The following is a 25,363-nucleotide window of genomic DNA, read 5'->3' as shown; positions in this document are numbered from 1 at the left end:
CTTTGAAAACACTAAAATGAGCAAAAATATCAAGTATCACTTTGAAATAATCAAAATTAGCAAAAGTAACAAGTGGCACTTTAGAATAAACACGCAATAAAAGTAACAAAGGGTACTTAAGTGGCTCCTGGAATAAACAACAGACACAACAAAAATAAACAAATGTCACTTCAAGTGCAACAACTTCCATCATCTTCGCAACTTGTAAACGAAGCAATTTACGTTTTCAGGAAATGCGACGGAACGCCTCATCATAAAAAAAGTCGATTGAGGGGAACTTGGCACTCTCTCTGAACCCCCAGAAAATGCCAAATTTTGGCACCACCACCTGAGACATCATGAGACCCCTCCCCGTGCCATCTGGTCGCTCCTGCTAATCAGAAAGTGGCAGAAGACCTCGAAGACTTGCAGTCATCATCTCTGGTGATTTGGGCGAAGTCTGGTCCCCGCTATACTATGTTTAAACTTGGCATCGTTTGGGCTTCGCTCTAATGGGTAAGTGATGGCACCACGTTCAGGTTTAACGGGGGAGGAGGGGTAAGGAATGTAGTTCCTGATTTCAAATGGAATTTATATATATATATATATATATATATATATATATATATATATATATATATATATATATATATATATATATATATATATATATATATATATATATATATATATATATATATATTCACACATACACAAAAAAATGATTGACGTGTAATTTTATTTATTTTAACCTCATGGAGTAAATTTGTTTGTCTATAAATTTAAAAGTTTATAAAACTTTTTATCAATTGTACTTTTTCTCTTCAAGTTATTTGGCTTTTATTTTGTGTACTTCATTTCAACAAGTAGACATATCATTTTACAAAAAGGGTCGGTTTTATATGAATTTTTAAAATTTTCCATATAACATATCTATAAATTTAGCACATGTAAATGCGTTTATTTAGAAACAAATATCTCATGATATTTTTCTCGGAAATCTTATATATAAATTTTTGTGTAGCGTTTCGGATATGATACTTTTTTAGTTATGCTTTTAAAGGCTCGTGAATGTCAACTACATTTATTTAGAAAGATATAAAAAGCAGTCTCCCTTGATAGCTACGCATATAGTCTCTCTCTCTCTCTCTAATAAAAGAAAAACTTTAAACATGGGAATTTTTTTTCTCTCTCTCATAAAAAAGAAGATTTAACCGTACAAACGTTAAACGTGGGGACTATCAATTACCCTCCTTAATTATGAAGCATCCTGCAAAAGTCACGCGGTACATTGCAGATATTGTGCTTTTTTAAGTGGTAAAAAACTGCATCTTTTATAGGAAGGAAAGAAAAAGAAGAATATAGTTGTGAAGTAAAAAAAAAATAGAGTTTAATGAAAAAAATGAAAAGACACGGAGAGAAAGGCAGACAAGAAGAACTGAACTGAATTGAATTGAATTGAATATAGAATTTATGCCAAAGGCCAAGCATTGGGACCTATGAGGTCATTCAGCGCTGAAACGCAAATTGACGGTAAAAGGTTTGAAAGGTGTAACAGGAGGAAAACCTCGCAGTTGCACTATGAATCAGTTGTTAGGAGATGGTGGAAAGTAAGAAGAATATAGCTGTGACCTTCAGCAAAAAAAAAATAATCCATTTAGTGAAAAAAAGGAAAAAACACGGTACATCATTATAAGGAAGGCTTCCACAGAGTTCATTAGCAGTAAGCGAAAGATCCTTCATTAACAGCGTACGATACAGAGGCCAGCCGGACCGGAATGAGTTACTTGAACATAACTGTATTAAGGGCTTAGCCTTTGTGACCTCTGTAGGGAAAGTCATCACCAAAGCTTGTTGCTTTATAGTCACCTCACCCAACCCCCGTAGGAAGGTAGTGCCGTCAGTGCACCTCACGCGGTACACTGTGGGCATTACTTGAGGTTCTTTGCAGTGTCCCTTCTGCCCCTTTGACTGTACCTCTGTTCATACTCTCATTCTACCATTTTACTCTCCACCATCTCCTAACAATTGTTTCAGTATAATTTTCAGACACGGTTGACTAAATGACACCAGGTAGATTTCTTTGGCTGAGGTGGAATTGGAATTGGAATATAAACTTTAGGCCAAAGGCCCAGCACTGAGATCTATGAGGTCATTCAGCGTTAAAAATACAATTGAAACAGTTGTTAGGAGAGGGTTGAGGAAAGTAAGATGGAAAAAGAGATATGAGCGGAGGTACAGTCAAAGGAATGAAAGGGGTTGCAGCTAGTGGCCGAAGGGCTGCTGCAAAGTAATGCCTACAGTGTACAGCTTAAGGTGCACTGACGGCACTACCCCCGTACGGGGGCTGGGTGAGGTGACTACAAAACACCAAGCTTTGGTGATGACTTTCCCTACAAAGGTAACAGAGGCTAAGCCCTTAATACAGTTACGTTCAAGTAACTCATTTTGGTGCGGCTGGCCTCTGTATCGTACGCTGTTAATGAAGAGATCTTTCGTTTACTGCTAATGAATTCGGTGGAAGCCTTCCTTGTAAAGATTTGCCGTGTGTTTTCCTTTTTTTTCACTAAATATTTTTTTTTTATTTATTTTTAACGTCACAGCTATATTCTTCTTAATTTCCATCCTCTCCTAACAATTGACTCATAGTGGAACTGCGAGATTTTTCCCCTGTTACACCTTTCAAACCTTTTACTGTCAATTTCCCTTTCAGTGCTGAATGACCCCATAGGTCCCAGTGCTTGGCCTTTGCCATAAATTCTATATTCAGTTCAGTTCAATTCAGTTCTTCTTGTTTGCCTTTCTTTCTGTATCTATTCCTTTTTTTTCATTAAATTGTATTTTTTTACTTCACAACTATATTATTCACGTCTTCATTTCCTTCCTATAAAAGAAGCAGTTTTGTACCACTTTTAAAAAACATAAATGCTTATTTTTTTCCATTCCCTTATTCCAAAAGGTGTGGTCCTCTTTTCCCCTTTCAGTTTTTTCATTAAATGGTATTTTTCTTGCATCACAACTATATTCTTGTTTTCCTCCTCCTTATAAAAGGCAAATGCTTCTTTTTTCCATTCCCCATTTTAAAAAAGTATGCCCCTTTTATTTTCCTTTAAAACATACGCTACCTCTTACCCACTTTCCCACAAATTGTACTTTTACCTTTCCTTCACTCAGAATAGATGCTTATATTCTCTTTTTCTTAAAAAAAAAAAAAGATATATTTTCCTTTCCTCCATATTTAGTACCTATTTTTTTCCTTTATCTTAAGCAGCATATTTTTTTCAGTTTTTACTTCTTTCCCGCAAAGTGTGCTTTTTTCCCTTTCCTTTATTCAGAATACATGCTTATATTTTTTTTTCTTCTAAAAAGAAGATACTTTTTCTTTCCTCCATAATTAGTGCACATTTTTCCCCTTATTGGAAGGTAGTGTTTACCTCTTTCCCGCAAAATGTACTTTTTTCCTTTATTTTACTCGGAATTTGTTTATATTTTCGTTTTCTTCTTAAAAAAAAGGTAATTTTTCTTTCCTATAATTAGTACACATTTTTCCCTTATCGTAAAACAGTGGATTTTTCTTCTTTTTTTAAATGCAGCAAAAATTATACTTACCTTTTTCTCATCTCGTTCCTCGAGAGACGTATCTTAAAAAACAATTAACTCCGTTTTATAAAAACTATTGATATGTCTCCTTTCCTTTTTCCGGAAGATTTACATATACCTTCCTGGACTCTCATTTTTCCAGTTTGATATGTCACCTTTCCTTTTTCCGGAAGTTTTTCATATATTTTCCTGGACTCTCTCTTTTCCAGTTGGCTCACCAAACAGGCCTAGCTAGGCCTAACGCCATTAATCACTGGTGAACGTTATCACCCTCGTAAGTCATTGGGGCTGTGGCTGGAATTCATACAAAGTGCTATCAAACGCAAACTACGGTTTGTGCCTTTTGTGTATATATGTTACAGGGAGTACGTGAAATCAGGGATTTCACGAATTCCCTAGGGAAGTTGTGAAGTGACCAATTCGCTCAGAAACATTTGGTCTCCGAGGGCTAATACTAAACGGGGCGAAACAGTGATCCATCTACACTGTTTTGCAGTGCTTAGTACCAGTGCCTGGGGGGCCAAATGTGTTTCGCCGTGTTTAGTTCTGGCCCTTGCGGATCAGATGTTCCTAAGCGAGTTGCTCATTTCACAAATTCCCTAGGGATTTCGTGAAATCCCTGGATTTCACATATTCCCTGTAACATTATATATATATATATACATACATACATACATACATACATACATACACACACACACCACACACACACACACATGCTTCATGTGTATTTCCACACACACACACACACACACACACACACACACATATATATATATATATATTATATATATATATATATATATATATATATATGAATTATTTTATCACACTGTGATTTATATACAATCATGAAACTACAAATGTCGCTTAATATCAAATCCCCTTCGGTGATAATTCTCCATCGGAGATATTCCCGAGGTAGCGTGAATTTGATATTAAGCGACATTTGTAGCTTCATGATTATATATATATATATATATATATATATATATATATATATATATATATATATATATATATATATATATATATTGTGTGCATTTCTGCATGGAAGCAGAAATGACTTTGGCAGATTCCCTGAAAAATCTAATGCACCTCTTCTGACCTAAGCAGCAAACTGAGAACCCGAAGGTCAACCAACTTCAGTGGGTTTAGCCAGGGTGACAAGTACCGGGGGCTAACAACCTCTGGGTTTGTAATCTTGATGTTAGAATCTGAATGTCTGTATGTCTAGTAAATTCCTTCTAGAATAAAAATTCCGTAATACGTAAATAAAGTATCATGGGAATCATCATGAGCTGAAGACCTGCATAATATGTTTTTTTTTTCAAGTGATCTAGGTTCCCTTCTTGCCCAGATGCCAAAAAGTCATGATGAGAAGCAACATTATCGGATGTGTACTGTGCAAAGCAATCCCCGTAGATTTATTATTAATATAATTATTCAGAAGATGAACCTCTTCCTATGGAACAATCCTAATGGGGCCATTGACGTGAAATTCAAGCTTCCATAGAATATAATGTTCATTAGAAAAAGTAACAGAAGGCAATGGAAAATATAGAAAGAAGAAATCACTTATTAAAAAAAGAAAAAATAAATTAACAAATTAATAAACAGACAAAAATGTAACTACATTATTAAAATGCAAGGAGAACTGTATTAGGGTAGTAATGCATTATATCTTCGCTTGAATTTTAGAATTTAGAATTTTAGCTTAATGTATGACATACTTGGTTTTCATAATGATATTAATGTGGTGGTATCTTATAATATGCAGAGGTTTTCATATCAGTTAAAATTATCTATTAGAATTTGTAGGTCTCTTCGCCTATTCAAAGAGTAAGAAGTAAAACCTTTTTCTCACGAGAATATACCGAAAGGCATTCAAATCCATATTGTTGTCAGGCGTCATTTCTTTAAAGGATCGTAACCTAAATCTGGGGGAATTTGCTGAAGAATTGGAAGGGATTCAAGACTATTCTAAGGGGATCCAGGAGGAAAAATCCTTTTCTTGACACAGAGTGTATTTTGCAACCTAAATAGGGGGCTAAGCAGGTGGCTTACTTTCTGTCATTCGCAATGCAACTTTTTTCATGCTCGTATAAATATATTCCCTTTTGGGTTTTCCTGCAGATTGGGGGTGATAGCCTCTCTCTCTCTCTCTCTCTCTCTCTCTCTCTCTCTCTCTCTCTCTCTCTCTCTCTCTCTATTTATCTTCAAGACTTTGCTCTTTCATTTGTCTTGCCTTTCGATTTCATGTAGCCAAATAAAGCAAGGTTAATATGCTTTCTTTACCATATAATAATAATAATAATAATAATAATAATAATAATAATAATAATAATAATAATAATAATAATAATAATGATGATTTCACAGTTGAGTTTTATTGTAAGCTGCTGTGTACAGAACACTCCTTGCAACTTCACTCTGACCCATAGCTGCACTGCTTGATGCAGTTGACTGGCTATTGATTCTTTGCTTTCTATACACTGGCGTCAGACGGCAGCGGTTACTCGCAGCTTATTGCATAACACATTTTTCTTGCCAGCATCTCTCTTTATTCTCTTCCAGCCTGGTTGCCCTGACTTTAGCCCACCTTCTAAAGGATTGTTAATAAGAGCACTGGTACGTGCTGGCATAAAGCCACCTTAATCTAACATTAAAGCAACACAATATCAGTTCAAGAATTATGAATCAGTGGTATTGCTGAAATGCTTTAGAGAACTAATTTAGAGTTATGCCAGTAAATGAGCGAAGTCACGATTTCATACGTAAAGCAACATCGGTGATCCTTCTCTAGTTTTGAAAAATAAAATTATATTTTGATATAAAGTACACACCAGTTGTAGTTGGGTCACCTGTAACAAAATAACAATCGAAAATAAAATGTAATAAAACATCCCAATTTAATTGAAGACCAGTTCTTCCGCTTGGTTAAATTCATGAAAATTATCATAACCGCAAAATATTTCGGAATCGATGCGCGCTCGCGCGCAAAATTGTTAGCGAGACCCTCCCTGTAGTGAACTATATCAAGCACTAAGACCTAATGTAGGCGGGAAGTTAGGGTAAAAAGGAGTTAACGGGTGGCCTTTGAGTGAGAGAGAGAGAGAGATAGTTGTTGGGGGGGGAGCGCTAGGGAGGTATGAAAGACGAAGCCAACGGCCTACGCTATACGCATTAAAAGGGTCGTATCCCTCGTCAGCGCCGCCTACGTGCCACTGTTGTGTTCACCGTCCCGACTCAGTTCCCATGAAACGCCTTCCCCTCTCTTACTTTTTTTTATCTTGTTCTTCCCCTTCTTCTTCTTCTTGTTCTCCTTCATATTTTTCACCGTCTTTGTGGTTTATTTATGACAGTAAATCAAACACGAGATAAGGTAATATGGCAAAAAAAAAAAAAAAAAAAAAATTGGGTTCTCCTTCTTGTTCTTGTTATTCTTGTTCCTCTGCTTATTTTTCTTCTTCTTCTTCTTCTTTGTATTGCTATTCATGACAGTAAATAAAAAAAACAGGATAAGGTAATATGGTAAAAAATTAGGAAAATGTACGAATGGCCTATTTTGTTATTTTTTTTTTTTTGTGACCTTAAAGGCATTTTTTATTTTTGTTTTATTGTGCACTCAAAAGGTGGAAATTCACTCTTAAGTCGCTATAGATATTCCAGATATAAATTTTTAATTCAAGTTTTGTTTATTTTTTGTTTTTACTTTGTGTTCTGTGTTCTTAGTCGTGTTTTTTTTTCATGTAGGTTTTCAGGTGTTCAGAAGCTTGACTTACAAGTTAATGATATTTCTGGGTGCGTGTGTGTAGATGTGTGCGTGTGTCTGTGGGGCGGGGGTTAACATAAATAAGTGCTTGTCTTTATTAACAATAATTTGGTATTTTACTCACCCATTGCCGTCATAAGCTTTCGAAGGCTTTTTGCAAATTATAAGAAATTATTTTTAGGATGAGGTATTTCACCATTTTATGTGACGTGACGTACATTTGTCTACTTTTCATTTGTACATACTTATAAACTATATATATATTATATATATATATTACAGAAATAATGAAAAGAAAAAGTAAGCGAATGTTAGCAATTATCGCGCGCGCGCACACACACACACACACATAATATCTATACATACATGTACTTATGCATACATAGATATATATGTGTTTATTGTGTGTGTACCGTACTGTATTCATACACACTTTCAGCATACTTTACGCGTACGTAAACTCGTATGTAAGTGTAAACCTTGCGTATACATGTTCTTTACCCTCAAAATCCATCATTCCAAGACACTGATTTCGTTCTGAGTTTGCTGAATCTAACCTGGTTTTGAGATAGAATGTAGTTAATGAAATAGGGGTAAGATTTTATACCTGTTCCATAATTCATTTAGGTTCTGTTATGGCGTAGGAGACGTGGCGCAGGCATGTGGCAACATTTTATTATTTATACTATTACTTTCGAAATAATCCATCTAATTCGACCACTACAACAATTAATGATGCCAGACGTCACAAAGAACGGTACTCCCACACACAAATACTTCCAAACGTGCTCTACATTTCATTCATAATCCGAGCTTTTAAAAAGCCTTCCTCATAATTCCATTATTCATGAGCGTCCAAATATAGCTCGTTCGTAATTCGCTGTTATAAAGGAGCGATTCATGAATACACGCAATAGCGAGCAGACAACGAAAGAGAGAAAAAAAAGGTAGGGGAAAAGGATTTGAAAAATCCGTTTGAAAAATAACCGCTTAAATTCAACAGAGGGCGTGGCAACTCTGAGCCAGTTTTGTGAATGGAAAGTGTTGCCACACGCAGACGCCCAAATTAGCAACGCACCAAACGCTCTTAAAAAAAACAAAAAAGTATGAATAATAATAAGATACACGTGTGCTTACCAAAGTGAGTACGATCAAGTAAAAGTAACATTTATTTTTGAACGTGTTGACAAAAGATGTGAAAACAAAAAATAATCGCCGCGGAAAGTAAAAATCTTCAAGTACCGCCATGTTGCCATCTTGGTGGTCATCTGGACGCGGACTGAATAGTAAAACATCTGAGCGTCGAATGTTTGCATGTTTTGCAGTCGGTGGAGCGACCCTTTTTGTTTTAATGGAAATGTTTATTTAAGAATATCAGTATGATATATTCAATATTTTTTTTATTGCTTTTTTTATTACAGTGGAGAGGCTTGGGCTAAATGTGAAACACAATATGAATTTCTCTTCAGTAAAATTTAATCGATATATCATGATTGCAATCGTCTTGACGTGACATTTATCAATGATACACGGTATGTGCTCTTAAGGTTGTTTATGTAAACACACACACACAAAAACACACACACACACACACACACACACACACACACACACACACCGTTAGCCCTGGTATTCATATTGAATTGGAAGCATACTTGTGACGAAGTTAAACTATCGCTGTACCTTGGAAATAACTTACACCCAAGGGGAGTTAGAATTAAAAAATCCATATGCCCTGGCCAGGATTTGAACCTGGGCCTTTCGTTTTGATACAGTGATGGACAGCCTACTCGATATATATTTTATATATTATATATAATATATATATATATATATATATATATATATATATATATATATATATATATATATATATATACGTATTCAACAAAGATTAACAGAACGTGAAAAATCTCATTTACCAACCTGCTTAAGCGAGGTCCTGTTATGTGTACACACATACACACACATATATATGTGTGTATGTATATTTGTAATGCTGGTATTTTCCACTTGGATAAAAGTGAGATAAAAAATGAAAGCAAATCTGTTTTGGCAAAGTCAAATGAGATACCTATTACGGAGAATCTTATGCCTTTTGCCTGCATTTGTCCTTTTGCTTGTGAGGGCACGAGATATTTCATAAAGACATCGGTGAATTTAAGTGAAATTCATTCGAGGGACTAAGCAGGAAAAATTGGTAACACTTTGCGATGGGTCCGAATTCTGAGTCACGTCAGGTGATAGTATTTTTTAAATTTTGAGATTAGCCAGTTTTTGTTTTTTCTTAATTTCCACGAAATAAGTGGTCATAAAATATTGTGGTGGGGAAATTTATTCAGGACTTAATCAGTTAAGTTTTATGAGACTGCCAATTGTCTTCGTCACTTCATTCTGAAGTTGCATTAGCTGTCACCAATTCTGTGAATAAACTTGTTAATACCATTTCGAATACCAAGACTGGCAAGGCATATTAACTAAGTTCAAAAATTATTTTAAATTTGACGAGCCATTCAGAGCATTCCACGGACTGAAACGGACAGAGAAGAGGCACACACACACACACTCACTCTTTTAAATCGTGTAGCACCTTCATTCGTTCCAAGTTTGTTGTCGGAGATAATAACGTATGTAAATCAACTTCCCCCCAGTCATACTTTTGGACTCGAGAAAAACCGAGGAAGTATGAGGGTGCCTCGGATTCTTCTTCTTAACTCAGGGTGGGGCGGGGAGGAGGGAAGGAGGAAGAAGGAAGAATCTCTTATGACAAAGCGCCCGAATTAGAGCTCTTTTGGGAGCTAGAACGTACCCTGCGAAACAATATATCTCGGCACAATATCACCCCTAAGTCGACATTTGTCACACACACACACACACACACACACACACACACACACACACACACACACACACACACACACACACAAATATCGTCACAGCTGTAACAGTCTCCTTTCTTAGCAAACACTCGTCACTCCTCTCTCTCTCTCTCTCTCTCTCTCTTCTCTCTAGAGGAGAACCTCTCTCTCAACTCATCTCTCTCTCTCTCTCTCTCTCTCTCGCCCACGGCGACAAGACAAACGCCTGTCTTTCATGTGCCTTTATAAGGCATTACCCATAACAAGAGAGAGAGGGTAAGTAATCTATCCGGTATAAGAAACCCCATATATTTTTAAATTCAGAGTCCGACGGGACGGGCAGCCTAATGCCCTCATCTATCCCACGCAGGAAAAAATATAAAGAAACAGACTGAGGTTGATCGAAGATGTCCAGAACGAATAAAAACGGAGGAAAAAAAATGGTTTGTGATGCCATTATAAAATTTCATTTTTAAGAATCTCCGCTTAATGATGAACACGAGAAACCTACTTTGAAGCGAAAATCTCAACAGTACCGTGTGGAAATCAGGAGCTCGAGAGTCATTTGCGCTAATCACTTCTAAACATGATCGTTCAGAGAGTTTAATTAAACATCTGCTTATGCTGAGTAATCTCTCCCAAAATCACTGTAACATTTTTGTAAAACTCCACACTGGAGTTTTTGAGTAATCCTGCAAACTCTTAGCGGAGACAAATACGGGAGTCGCTACCTTTCTCCGTGTTTCCATAAGTCATTTAGATTATTATCACATTGCTTTTTGACACTCTGTTTTTTTGCAGAAGCAGGGCAGGACTTACGTTTCCTACCAGTTCGGCTTCCTCGCTCAAAAAAAATAAAAGTAATAAAAATTTTTAAAAATAATAATAAATGATTCTGCGGAGTATCATATATGTCCAAAATTTATTAAAGATTTACTAAAATAATGGAGATAGAGAATTAGCATTCGAAAGAACCCTTATTGAACCTGAAACGTATCCAATTGGAGTTTTGACTTTTCCCGACAACGTCTCAAATGGGAGAAATATTCTTTTTTAAGGAGAGAGAGAGAGGAGAGAGAGAGAGAGAGAGAGAGAGAGAGAGAGAGAGAGAGAGAGAGAGCATTCCAAAGTTTGACTTTTCATTCTTAAGGAGTTTTGACTTTTCCCTGACAGACAGAACTCTTGCAAATGGGAGAAATTCCCTATTCTTTTAAGCGCGCGCGAGAGAGAGAGAGAGAGAGAGAGAGAGAGAGAGAGAGAGAGAGAGAGAGAGAGAGAGAGAGCGAGAGCGCATTCCAAAGAACCTATCGTTTACAGTGGAATCCGAAACACCTCCATTCTTAAGGAGTTTTGATTTTGCCTAACAGACAGAACTCTTGCAAATTGGAGAAGATTCTTCTTTTAACAGAGAGAGAGAGAGAGAGAGAGAGAGAGCCTATTGGTTACAGTGGAATCCGGAACATCTCCAGTCTTTAGTTTTGACTTTGCAAGACAGACAGAACTGGGAGAAGGTTTTATTCTGTTGAAAGAGAGAGAGAGAGAGAGAGAGAAAACCTGATGTTTAAAATGGAATCTGAAGCATCAATTTTAAGGAGTTTTAACTTTGCTTAACAGAAAAAGCTCTTGCAAATGGGAAAAAGTTCTAATTCTTCTAATAAGAGAGAGAGAGAGAGAGAGAGAGAGAGAGAGAGAGAGAGAGAGAGAGAGAGAGAGAGAGAGAGAGAGACGTCTCCTGTCTTTAGTAGTTTTGGCTTCACAAAACAGACTGAACTCTAGCAGATGGGAGGAGATTCTTATACTTTTAACTTTACACAGAGAGAGAGAAACTTTACACACACACACACACAGAGAGAGAGAGAGAGAGAGAGAGAGAGAGAGAGAGAGAGAGAGAGAGAGAGAGAGAGTATAACCTCTAACCTTCAGCCAAAACATTTGGAAATATGCCAGATCATTTATTCACAGGCAGAAGCGGAGCAATTTTTCATATGAAATATTTCCCCTCCCCATTATTTCATTGCGTCCAGACCGAGGTATATTTATATCACGGCTGCGTTGTTTTGTTTCCCATTTCCTGTTTAACTTTTACAGCTCGTTTTGTGATAAATAAATAAATAAAAAACATACTTCCGACAATAAAATAATTAATTGATGTGTATATACAAATATATATGAGGTTTTTATACAGTTTGAATTGATTTGTTCATTTTATTGTTCATTGTTTTGAGTAATAATAATAATAATAATAATAATAATAATAATAATAATAATAATAATATTAATAACAACAACAACAACAACATTAATAATAATAATAATAATAATAACAACAACAACATTAATAATAACAATAATAATAATAATAATAATAACAACAACAACAATAATAATAATAATAATAATAATAATAATAATAATAATAATAATAATAATAATAAAGTTCACCAAAGAGGACAATGGCCTTTTAAACAGAGATAGATCAATCATGAACATTTACGCTGTGCATTCATACACCACCTGTAATTAAAGAGAACAGGTGCATTGATGCGCATTGATGTACCTGCTCTCAATCTGGCCTTTCAGTGTTATTGTCAACACCACTGTACCCAGTCGTAACAACAGAGTCCACTTTTTGTCGTATTTTTGGGGATGTCAAGGACAGTTTCTTGCCATTGGAGATCCTTGTATTAATGTTTTTTTATTTGAAATGACATTTTAATTACAAAGGATTTAGGTTAGGTGAAAATGGTAAGAATGTTTTATCGTTGGTTTTTTGTTGGTCTTCAAAATGGGTTCTAAATTGCCAAGAATTTGAGTGAGATGAAAGTGTTATGTATATATATATTATTGTTGATCATTAAAATGGGTTGTATAGTGTGCAGAATGAGTAAAGTATGCACAGTAAGTATGCAGAATGAATAAATTGTGCAGAATGAATAGTGTATGAAGAATGAATAAGTATGTACTGTAGAATTAGTAAAGTATGCAGAATGAATAAATTATGCAGAATGAACAAAGTGTGCAGAATGAATAAATTATGCGGAATGAAGTGTGCAGAATGAAATAAAAAAGCAAAAGTCTTTTTAAAAGTATAGTCCCCCACACAAATCATTGATCTCTCTGTATTCCTCGGTTGTACAAAAGTGTTAGGAAGACTTGTTGCCTGGGTTAAGTGACCAAATTCTTATGCTTTTGCAAGCAAGAAAGTGAAATCAAACGTTTACACTTGAGTTCGCGTGCGGTGTATATTGAAGAATGCGTGTGGATATAGAAACGTAAATGGAATGGAATGAATTATAAAATTCAGGCCAAAGACCAAGCACTGGGACCTATGAGGTCATCCAGCGCTGCAAGGTAAATTGAGAGTAAAAAGGCCTTAAAGATGTAACAGGTGGAAAAACTCGCAGTTGCACTACGAAACAATTGTCAGGAGAGGGTGGAAAGTCAGTTGGAAGAAAAAAAGTACATCTTAGTTTAACCAGACCACTGAGCTGATTAACAGCTCTCCTAGAGAGGGCTGGCCCGAAGGATTAGATTTATTTTACGTGGCTAAGAACCAACTGGTTACCTAGCAACGGGACCTACAGCTTATTGTGGGATCCGAACCACATTATGACGAGAAATGAATTTCTGTCACCAGAAATAAATTCCTCTAATTCTTCATTGGCCGGTAGGAGAATCGAACGCTGGGCCAACAGCGTGCTAGGCGACAGCTCTACCCACCCCTCCAACGAAGAACTCGTCAGTTGGAAGAGAGAAAATATGAACGGAGGTACATAAAAGGAATGAAAGGGTTTGCAGCTACGGGCCGAAGGGACGCTGCAAAGAGCCTTAAGTAATGCCTACAGTGCGCCGCGTAAGGTGCACTGACGGCGCTACCCCCCAACGGGATATACGGACGTAAAAAAAAATGATCACATACAAATTAAACTATGTGATTTACGCATTAGGCAAAAGATACGAGCCACGGAGGCACTCGGAATCTAAATAATGGCATTATTCCAGTGCCAAGGCGGAGATAATTACAAGCATAAACCTAGGTATTATTGCAGCTAATAGGACGAGATACGCTGTGTTAAAAACACGCCAATAATACAACTGTGAGAAATGTACTCTCATGCAATATACATATTAATATTGGCATTAGATTCGCCTCCGAATCCATAATCCAATTACCACGCCACACGCAGGACCGCCAATAATAATCCTCTCGGGTTATCCACCATTAATCCAGAGGTTATCCACGTATCCATATTCAAATCCAAGGTCGTCCAAATATTGCGGTCACTGATGCTGCTCGGATTGTTATTATTATCATTATTATTATAACGTAGGAGAGGATTCTATCCCAGAATGGATTTCCGGTTGGTTTTGGGGTTTAGATCGTCTTCTGCCTAAACTCTCTCCTAGTACACGAGAACGCGAGATACTTTATATATAAATATACAATTATATGTACAGTATATGTGTGTATATCAATATTTTATGTATATGTATACATATATATATATTATGTATATACTCGTATATACATATACATGCACATTATATATACACATATTATATTCTAAAAGTATTGTGGAGATTTTATATATACCATTATCTCTCTTTCTCAATCTATCTATATAGATATAATATACATACATACATATATATATGTGTGTGTGTGTATGTATGTGCTGGCATGCACGCACGCGCTTATACTTACACACACAATCAAATAACTCCTCCATACCGTGAAAACAGCTCAACAATAAGCCCCAAAAGCCCCTGGTTCTGCGAGGAGGAGGAAGAGGAGGGAATATCAAACAAAAGCAAGCTATATAAACACGCTTTGGGAGCGTCGGCGGCGGCGGTGGTGGTATTGGCCATACCAAATACATGACTTTCTCTACTCAAGAAAGAAATGACTTTCTCTGCTCAATAAAGAAAGTCCTGTTACGTATTGTTATTGGGGTGCTGAGCCCCCAGCGCTCCTCCCCCCCACCCCACCCGCCCAGTCGATTTAGGAGAGAGGCAAGAGGCCAATAAAAGACTTTTCAAAATATGAAAATCTCTGTGCAATAAAGAGCAAGGGCATGTGAGCCTCGGGAAATACATGCGGAGAGAGAGAGAGAGAGAGAGAGAGAGAGAGAGAGAGAGAGAGAGATTAATGATACGGAAAGAGAACGAAAGGAAAGTAATAATTCGAAGGATGAAAGGAGAAGCAAAGAGAGAGAGAGAGAGAGAGAGAGAGAGAGAGAGAGAGAGAGAGAGAGAGATGAAAGTATGACCTCCTGATGTGAGGCGCAGTCACTATATTATTACTATTATTATTATTTAATGATACGTGACTAAACCTTTCTTTTCATAAAGCGTGCGTTCACCTCATAATTATTATATTCATATAATGTTAGCTTCATAAAACCAGTTTCAGAGCTCGTGCTTTCAAAAATAAAGTAAAATTTACCCCCGAAACCAGACAGCTTTCCAGTCATGGAATATTCCAAAATATATAACCTGGAGTATTAGTGAAGTATGCATTATATGAGCCACGTTGCAAGGGCACATTAATATAAAAGATAAATAGTGTATTTTCCATCGATAATAAAAAGATATGAATGTTCTCAACAACAGCAACGTAAATAATTAAATAAAAACGTAGATACATATCGAAAATTTTAATGTAATTTAATTATAAAATTTAAAAAATTCCAAATCGAGAAAACCTTGATATATCAACTAATTTCTTTCTTAGGAATCTCATGCTGCCCTGTAGCACCCGTCAGGCAAACTCTTGCCACATATACCCAGCGAAAATCAGTTGTTGCCTAGGTTGGTGACTGCCAAGTTTCTCTCTCTCTCTCTACCCATAAATTTCGGAATTCTCTTCCTACTTACTTTTTCCGTGGTTCTTCTTTCGTCTTGAAACATAGTCTAGACAAAGGCCTCTTTTTGAAGAGAATAATTATCGTATGAAGAGGCTGAAATATATTTGATATTAATAATGTGAAGTATTGTCACAAATCATATTAATATGAGAATATATGGGAATAAATTATTTTTATATGAGAAACATAAGAAAATGTTAATAATATATGAGAATAAATCGTATTAATAATATCATTTATTCCCTCAACCTACAACCGAATACCTTAAAATGCCGAATCTCCAATTAAAAGCTATGCGATTTCCATCAGTCAACTGTCACCTGAATATTGAATCTGATTCCGACCTCATTTGATCAATTCGAACCCAGAAGAGTTCCCGAACGAACAGTGAAAGAGATTAACCTCAATCCACATTTCACCATCCGGGATGAGCATGGATAGTGAATTGTTAACCACACACCAATTTCGTTATCAGCTACCCAATTCCGAGTAGGCTGCTGGACGGTAGAAGCGATTTTTGCCATCTCTATGTCGCCTTCTCAGCAATGTGTGTAAAATCTATGCTCTCTCTCTCTCTCTCTCTCTCTCTCTCTCTCTCTCTCTCTCTCTCTCTCTCTCTCTCTCTCTCTCTAACCATGCATACTATATATATATATATATATATATATATATATATATATATATATATATATATATATATATATATATATATGTGTGTGTGTGTGTGTGTGTGTGTGTGTGTGTGTGTGCGTATGCTGAAAACACAGACATGCAACTTCACAATCAATACCATACATATATTACACGTATTCTCTCTCTCTCTCTCTCTCTCTCTCTCTCTCTCTCTCTCTCTCTCTCTCTCTAACCATACATAGTGTATGTATGTATGTATGTATGTATGTATGTATATATATATATATATATATATATATATATATATATATATATATATATATTTGTGTGTGTGCTTATGCTAAAACCACAGACATAAATTTCACAGTCTATTACACGTATTCTCTCTCTCTCTCTCTCTCTCTCTCTCTCTCTCTCTCTCTCTCTCTCTCTCTCTCTCTCTCTCTCTCCAACCATACATATTCATGCTTAAAACAAACATACTTTCCCAATCTATAACACACGCGCGCTCACACACATTTTACACGTATCGAAGTCACCCACGCACACACATTCACACACACATACATGCATACTTAAATAAACACAAATCTATTGGGTATGCACCAGACTGTGAAATCGTGTAAGAAAAATACTCACCTCGTAGGGACACTGTTTTTATTTTCTTCCCTAAACGCCAATGAGGAGGAAAACCTATTTAGATTCGAAAGGCCATTAGCAGATTGTTTGCTTTATCAAAACGTCATGCACAAAGATATATTCAGAAATCCATCTCTCTCTCTCTCTCTAGAATAGTTTTCAATTGGATGCATGTACAGATAAACATTACACAGACTATTAATATGATGAAGGGAGAAAGTAATAAGAGAAGTAGATATGTTGGTAAACAGTATTTGAAAATAAGAATACTTAATTCAGTACACTTGACAGTAGATTTTAAAATCAATATTCCTATCAGTATTTGGATTGCAGTTAAAATACGAACTCAACGCTCTTGAAAAAATGTAAAATAGAGATGAACACGGATGCAACTTGATAGATAGAATTTGAAAATTAAGATACATGATTCATTACACTTGACAGTAGATTTTGAAATCAATATTCCTAGCAACATATGAATTGCAGATAAAACACGAACTCAACATTCTTTTAAAAAATATATAAAATAGAGATGAAAATGGATACAACTTGAAGGATAGTATTTGAAAATTTAAATCACGAGTCAGTACACTGAAAGTGGATTTTAAAATGAATGTTCCAAGCAATGTTTGTATTGCAGTTACAATATGAACTCAGCATCATTTAAAAAAATATAAAATAGAGATAAAAACTAATACAACGTGATGGATAGCATTTGAAAATATAAATCACGATTCAGTACGCTATCATTACATTCTAAAATGAATGTTCCTAGCAACATTGCGATAGCAAATAAAATAACGACCTCAACATTCTAGAAAAATAAAAAATAGAGAAAACGGATGCAACGTGTCTAGAGGGTTTCACTCAGGATCTTGTAAACACGAAAATGGTCCTTGATGCCCCAGTAATTTGTGCTTGTCTTGAGGCACGGTCTACAAGACAAGTGACGTTGTTACGTATGAGCTGGTAAATTGGAACGCCCAAAGGTTCATTTCTTCTTTGTGGAAGGACGGAAAAAACTTCCTCCTCCATGTTGGGTTCGCAAGGTTCATTTCTCCCAAGAGTTAGAATATATCTTTTCCTCCCTCTAAAAGTTTTAAAAGCTATCCCTGTGTAGGTTCAAAAAGCTCCCACTTCTGTGGAAGGCCTTATAAAACTTCTTTTTGTTTATGGTATTTTCCAATCAGAAAGCTTATTTTTAGGTATTTTTACGTACTACAGCTACCCCTTTCGTGTGGAGGTTCCATAAAGCTTCATTTTCTACTGATGGAGCAAAAAATAGCTCTATTCTACAAGGTAGGTACGAAAGCTCATTTCTATAAGGAGGGCTCAAGAAGCTCCATCTTACAATAACAAGGAAAGCTCCCATCCATTAGGTGGGCTAAAAAAATCTCCCATTTCTATGGAGTGCCAAAGCAACTCCTTTGTTTATGAAGAGCTGAAATCATTTCCTCCTTTATGATGGGTAAGGTAAAGTTCCTTTACCACGAGGGTCAGAAAAGCTCCCTTCCCTGCGAAGTCACGAAAAACCTCCCTTCTGCACAAAGGTTAAAAAGCTCCCTTAGCTACGAATTTCCCACAAAAAGTCCCTTCAACTGCAAAGAACTAGAAAAGAGCTCCTTTTCCTAAAAGAGCTTAAAAATAACAACCTTTTCAACGAACGAAAAAATTTCCTTTCCCTACGAAGAAAAAAGCCTCCATAGGAAGGCAAAAAAAACTCTGATGGAGGAAAAAAATAAAGCTTTCCTCTCTCTACTGAGACAACAGAATGTTCGGTTCTCAGTAGACGCCCAAAGGAGCTTTCTTTGTCTATTAATGGCCAAAATGTTTTCTTCTCCGTGTAAGTACAAAGCTCCCATAATATTTACAGACCACGAAAAACCTCCAGTTTCTTTCAAAGTACACCAAAAGTTTAAAAAAGCTTAATTTTCAGAAATGTGCAAAAAAAAAAAAAAACTCACGTCCTAAGAAAGAAACATGAAGCTCCTATCGTTACTATGAAACTCAGAAAGAAAATTCCCTTTTCTATTGAGGACCTCCACCCCCCCAAAAAATAAGTTTCCTGGGACAGTAAGTGCTCTCCTTTATAGAGGTTGCAAATAGCTCACATGTTTTAAGGAGAGCACAAAAAATTCCTTCGTCTGTGGAGGTCACAGGTAGCTCACTTACCTATGAATGCTTCAGAAAGCTCTCCTGCTCCATAGACGACACAAAAGCTATTGAAAGTACTGCAGAGGTACTGTCCATAGACACCATAAAATCTCTCTATAGAAGGTAGTGTACAGGTACTGTAACGCCAAACACATTACCCTATGAATTATAGATCAAGGCATTGATTTTCCTTATCGAGTACCTGTCACAGTTTGGGAGTCGGGTGTCACGTGACACCTCCACTAAGCCATTAATGGCTCATTGATTGATAGGGTCAATTGGCGTTACCGAGGGCCATTGTGTCAAGGGAGTGAGGAGCACACTCGTAAATCCATCGAGTTCATTTTTCTATGAAAGGCAAACCATTACTTTATTTGCAAACAGACAAAACGGAAAACAAAGAATCGTATTTAACGTTCCATTAGTCCTTATATTTTTTTCTTTGTATCCCACTGTGTGGAATAAATTTTTAAATTGTTCTGAATGAAAGGTCAGCGGAGAATTTATACACCGTCACTGGACAACAGCTGACATTTGTCAACAAAATACTTTGAGGAATGACATGACTGCACGCACGCACTAAATTATCATAAAGTGCACCGAACATTACCCACACGACAAACACATTTTATATTATATTAATATATATATATATATATATATATATATATATATATATATATATATATATATATATATATATGCATATATATACACATATATATATATATATATATATATATATATATATATATATATATATATATATATATATATATAGAGAGAGAGAGAGAGAGAGAGAGAGAGAGAGAGAGAGAGAGAGAGAGAGAGAGAGATCCACCTCTTTGTCGCATGTTTTCTTGCCTTGTGCATTTACGATTTAAGAAGAAGCATCCTTTTACGTGCAATTACTCTCTGCAAAATATATATAGTCATTATGTCTTTGCTTTTCAGCTAACATTGGAAACGAATTTGAATTTTGGTATGATATCCCGAGTTACCTGTTTCACCAAAGACGTCGAAATAGACAGATGAATGAATAGATTAACTGACAGGCAGGTAGATAAAATCATCAGGTGTTTGACACTGAAAGTTAGGGTCAGTTACTAAACTCCATAAAATTGATTTGTCTAAATTATATTGCAACTTGACTATTCTTTTTATGATAGTGCAAGTGAAGAATTTTGCTAGAAAATACTGCAGCAGCAATTGATAAACAGATTAAAATATGAAATGTATTTACACAGATAAATACTGAAAAAAAGATATTTTCATCAAATACCACTCTTTATGACTATGGTATCAATTTTGGCCAATAATTTTGGTTTCATAATCTTCATCAGAGAGAGAGAGAGAGAGAGAATATGAAATGTATTTATACAGATAAATATTGAAAAAGATATATTCATTAAGTGTTAACACTGACTTTCGAATATTACCAGTAATGCTCTGATAATGTCAATCTTGGCTAATGACTTTAGAAATAATGTTGGTTTCGTAACCTTGATCAGAGAGAGAGAGAGAGGGAGAGAGAATATGAAATGTATTTACACAGATAAATAGTGAAAAAGATATATTTATCAAGCGTAACATGACTTTCAGATCCCACCATTTATTGCTAATGATTTTAGAAATAATTATGGTTTCGTAACCTTCATCACAAAGAGAGAGAGAGAGAGAGAGAGAGAAGGAACGTGGAACGCAGACACTTACCTATGAGTTTGGACCACTGAGCCGGGGGTCGCCATTCAGGATAATGCTTAGGGAAATCCCTGGGACTCCAATGAGTCTCCATCATCACCTCATAAACTGTCAGTTCGTCCTGTCGACACGTGCTAGGGGTAGCCCCTGACAGGGACAGGGACGCCATGCCCAGGCACATAATCACCATCAGGTGCCACAAGGGAAACGACATTCTTCTTCCTGCGGCCTCCATTTCGAAGAGGGAAATGGGGAAATTCGGTCTAGGGAAAAAAATGTCTATGGGAAAAATTGTCAGATTCTCAGGGGGAGTAAAAAATAATATTTTTCCGCACAACACGGCACCTCCACTGAAACAATCTTTTGTCTTTTTTCTCTCTTTTATTTGGGTATGAGTTTGCAGTGTTATCTCAAGCAGTCATCTGCCTAATACTTCATCGGTCTAGGAAATTTTTCCTCACTTTCCCGGTCGCAGGAAACCACAGGGTTTTAAAATAATCTTAGGCTTTTACATCGTTATCGAACCTGCCCAAGAAGAAGGAGTTATAATCCGTCACTACTACTAAATCATCTGGCAGGCGTTTCCATGAAGAGTCGAAGTCATAAAGTCGACGTACGGGTGTCATGGAATGGTCAGAATTGCAGTGAATAGCTAGAACTGAATAAAGACTCGGGTTCTGAAGAGGAGGAAACAGAAAGAGAGACAGACAGAACCGACCGCAGTGGACGACGACGAAGACGGACTCGCTTCTCGGGTCAGGACAACCGTACTCCACCGCGTCCCGCCACACACTGAAGTCGTCTGGTTGGGACCTTTTCTCTCTCTCTCTCTCTCTCTCTCTCTCTCTCTTCGTTCGACGGCCGTTTGTGAGTGAGTGCCCCGACGCGCGCCACCTCTATATTCTGTACTGAGCCACCCAGACGACCTCTCATTGTATGTGCACATTTGCACGCATGAACATGCTCGCTCATTGCACACACATACACACACGCACGCGCACACACACGCATGCAGGGACAAACAAGTACAAACATATTTACAAACAGCCATCGTACCCTTACGGGCGCACATAAAAAGTACATAGGTTACTCGCATGATAATGCTCGCTCGTTCCACACACACGTGCAGGCTCCAACAAGTACATACATATGTAGAAACAGCCATCTTGCGGGTGTGCACAAACGCATTTGCTAATAAACGCTACGTGCGCATGCGTAAACACACACAGTCATCAGAGATGTAGGCACAAACACACATACGGAGACATATAGGCACATAAACCCTTGCATTAACCAACCATTGTACGTTTGTAGGTATAAACACGTGTACAGGCAGCCATCATACGTGCATGTACGACGTACGTATGTATCAGCAGCAGTCACACGTGCACAAACAGCTGTCATGCGTGTAAGAAAGAAACTCTATACATATGTGTGATTGTACAAATATACACAAGAACAGCCGTCCTATTACGTAACCAGCTAAGCGCCTACTTCTAACCTTACATTTGCGAGAAAGGAATAATCCAGGATTAATAGAGTACAGGGTTAGACCGTCCTGGTGTTTCTGCGCATGTTTGTGACGTCACTGGTATGCACCGTAGAAGAAAACCAGGAAAACAAAGAAATGAAGGGTCACCATGGTAATTGTTTGCCCACACATTCTCTCTCTCTTTCACAACCTTAGGTGAGAGAGGTCTCCGTCAATCTCCAGGTACTGCTGAATTAAAGGATTGATATAATCCTGAATTAAATGATCGATATAATCGTCCATATGTCTTTTTATTGCTATTTGGGTAATGCAGTAGCCCTAACCGTGTAAATCCGGACCAGGTGTGGCTTTGTTTCTTTTATGATTCCTTACGTTCTTTGGTTAATATATGTACATACATACATACACACAGACACACACATATATATATATATATATATATATATATATATATATATATATATATATATATATATATATATATATATATATACATATTACTTAATGACAGTCTTGACTATCATCAGCAACCCACATCATTCAGCGTAAAAAAGGATAAGAAAATTTTGTTTAAATTTTGTCCTATATATTAATCCTGGTCGAATTAATCCTGGGACTGACCAGGTGAAGAGCGCCTTAATCCGGGTTAAGAGAGTTTCCGTGTTCTTCACTTTGGTGAGGTCAAATACTGACTGATGACTTTCCTTTACCTTAACCTGAGCCAGATGCAGCCAGGTATGTCATGCGCGAGATTGTCCTTATTTTGGTCAGAAGTGGACTAACCCTGTACTCCATTAATCCTGGAATAATCTGTCTTCTGTAATAATAAAGTCCGGGTGGGTCATGTTTGCCCTCCCCCGGGCAATAGTAGGGGAGACGTGGCACGGCCACCCACCCCCTGCGAACTGGTTTGTCCGCCACGGTTGGGGGCGGGTTAGGTAGGGGAACAGGAGGGTAGGGGAGACATCTACCCACCTCATGCAAACCTGTTTGTCCGCCCGGGTGGGGCAGGGGCAGGTAGGGGATCGGGAGGGTAGGAGAGACAGCAGCACCGTACGCGTGCTAACAAGCTAATAATAATAATAATAATAATAATAATAATAATAATAATAATAATAATAATAATAATAAAATTACAAATGACAAACCGAGGCTTCTACTACATACCTAATTGAACAGCATCTCTGATTAGGGGTGGGAGGGGGGATACCAGAAGCATCTCTTGTGAGGGGAAGGGAGATACTAGAAGCATCCTTTGTGATGGGAAAGGAGATACTAGAGACATCCCTTGTGAGGGGGAGAGGGGATGCTAGAAGCATCCCTTGTGAGGGGAGAGGGGGATACTAGAAGCATCCCTTGTGATGGGAAAGGAGATACTAGAAGCATCCCTTGGGAGGGGGAGAGGGGATACTAGAAGCATCCCTTGTGATGGGAAGGGAGATAAAAGAAGCATCCCTTGTGAGGGGAGAGTGGATACTAGAAACATTCCTCGTGTGTGGGGGGAAGGGGATACTAGGAGGGAGTTTGCAATACTGACGAAAAGTAAGCAACCCCAAATTGGCTAAGATGAAGCTCAGTTGACCATGAATTGACGAACACGAATCTCTCTCTCTCTCTCTCTCTCTCTCTCTCTCTCTCTCTCTCTCTCTCTCTCTCTCTCTCTCTCTCAGTGCTTCCGGAAGAATTGTAATTGCGTTTGCTCCGAGCATTTAATGTCGTATCGACTTTGTTAATTTGTCCGAATTAAAAGAAAAAAAATTGTTTTTATTTCTTCCAGAACTGGTTTCGGGCTTTTATCTCATTAATCTTTCATTATTCCGGTTCGGTGAATATAATCAGATCAGAGAAGAATACTGTTTCATTCTCTCTCTCTCTCTCTCTCTCTCTTCTCTCTCTCTATTTATATATAAACTCATATATATATATTTATATATAAACTATATATATATATATATATATATATATATATATATATATATATATATATATATATATATATATATATATATATATATATATATATATATATATATATATATATATATATATATATATTTAATATATATATATATGTGTGTGTGTGTGTGTGTGTATGTGTATAAAATATATGCATATATGTATATATATGTGTGTATATATATATAGACAGATTGATACAGATAAAGGTATATTGATAGATATTATATATGTTAGACAGTACATAATAAGGATGACGCTTGTATAACTACTACTGTATAATGACAGAGGGCTGAAGACGCCGGTCACATATTGCAGACCCCTGTCTCAGTCCAGTTTGCATACATCATTTATGGTTTCCTTTACAAATACTAGGACGCAGTCAGCGTTGTTAACCCAATACCTTGCGCCATTTATACTTTCCTTCACAAGTAGTTTGAAGCTACGGCTGCCATTGACATTTCCAATAACAATAACTGATTTAATTATTCCACCGAATGTTGAGAATCTTTCAAAAAAAAAAAAAAAAATTCCGGAATGATCCGTAATCCTGATAGACAGAGTCCAAATAGGCTACTGAAATTTCTTGGAGGTATCCATAATCATATTCCCCGCAGGGGGTTAGTGCCGTCGGTCCGCCTCACTCAGTGCATTGTAGCCGTTACTAAAGGTTCTTTGCATTCCTTTTACTGTACCTCTGTTCATATTC

At 36.8% G+C, this 25,363-nt stretch overlaps 1 protein-coding gene across 2 annotated transcripts in view; it reads right to left on the bottom strand.

The window, feature by feature from the left end:
• Positions 1-22,113, bottom strand: part of LOC136833401 (spondin-1-like) — a 280,634-nt gene extending 258,521 nt beyond the window's left edge. Inside the window, exon 1 of one of the 2 annotated variants that reach the window (XM_067095505.1) lies at positions 21,219-22,113. In XM_067095505.1, the coding sequence (XP_066951606.1) occupies positions 21,219-21,441 (223 nt within the window). In that variant the 5' untranslated portion in view covers positions 21,442-22,113. The remainder of the gene's footprint in view (positions 1-21,218) is intronic. The other variant, XM_067095504.1, reaches the window with a different exon arrangement.
• Between the last annotated feature and the right edge of the window lie 3,250 nt (positions 22,114-25,363).

This window comes from Macrobrachium rosenbergii, chromosome 51, assembly GCF_040412425.1.
Source record: "Macrobrachium rosenbergii isolate ZJJX-2024 chromosome 51, ASM4041242v1, whole genome shotgun sequence".
Lineage (NCBI taxonomy): Eukaryota > Metazoa > Arthropoda > Malacostraca > Decapoda > Palaemonidae > Macrobrachium > Macrobrachium rosenbergii.
Note: the sequence above shows the minus strand (reverse complement) of the source record. Positions and strands in the feature narration are given on the sequence as shown.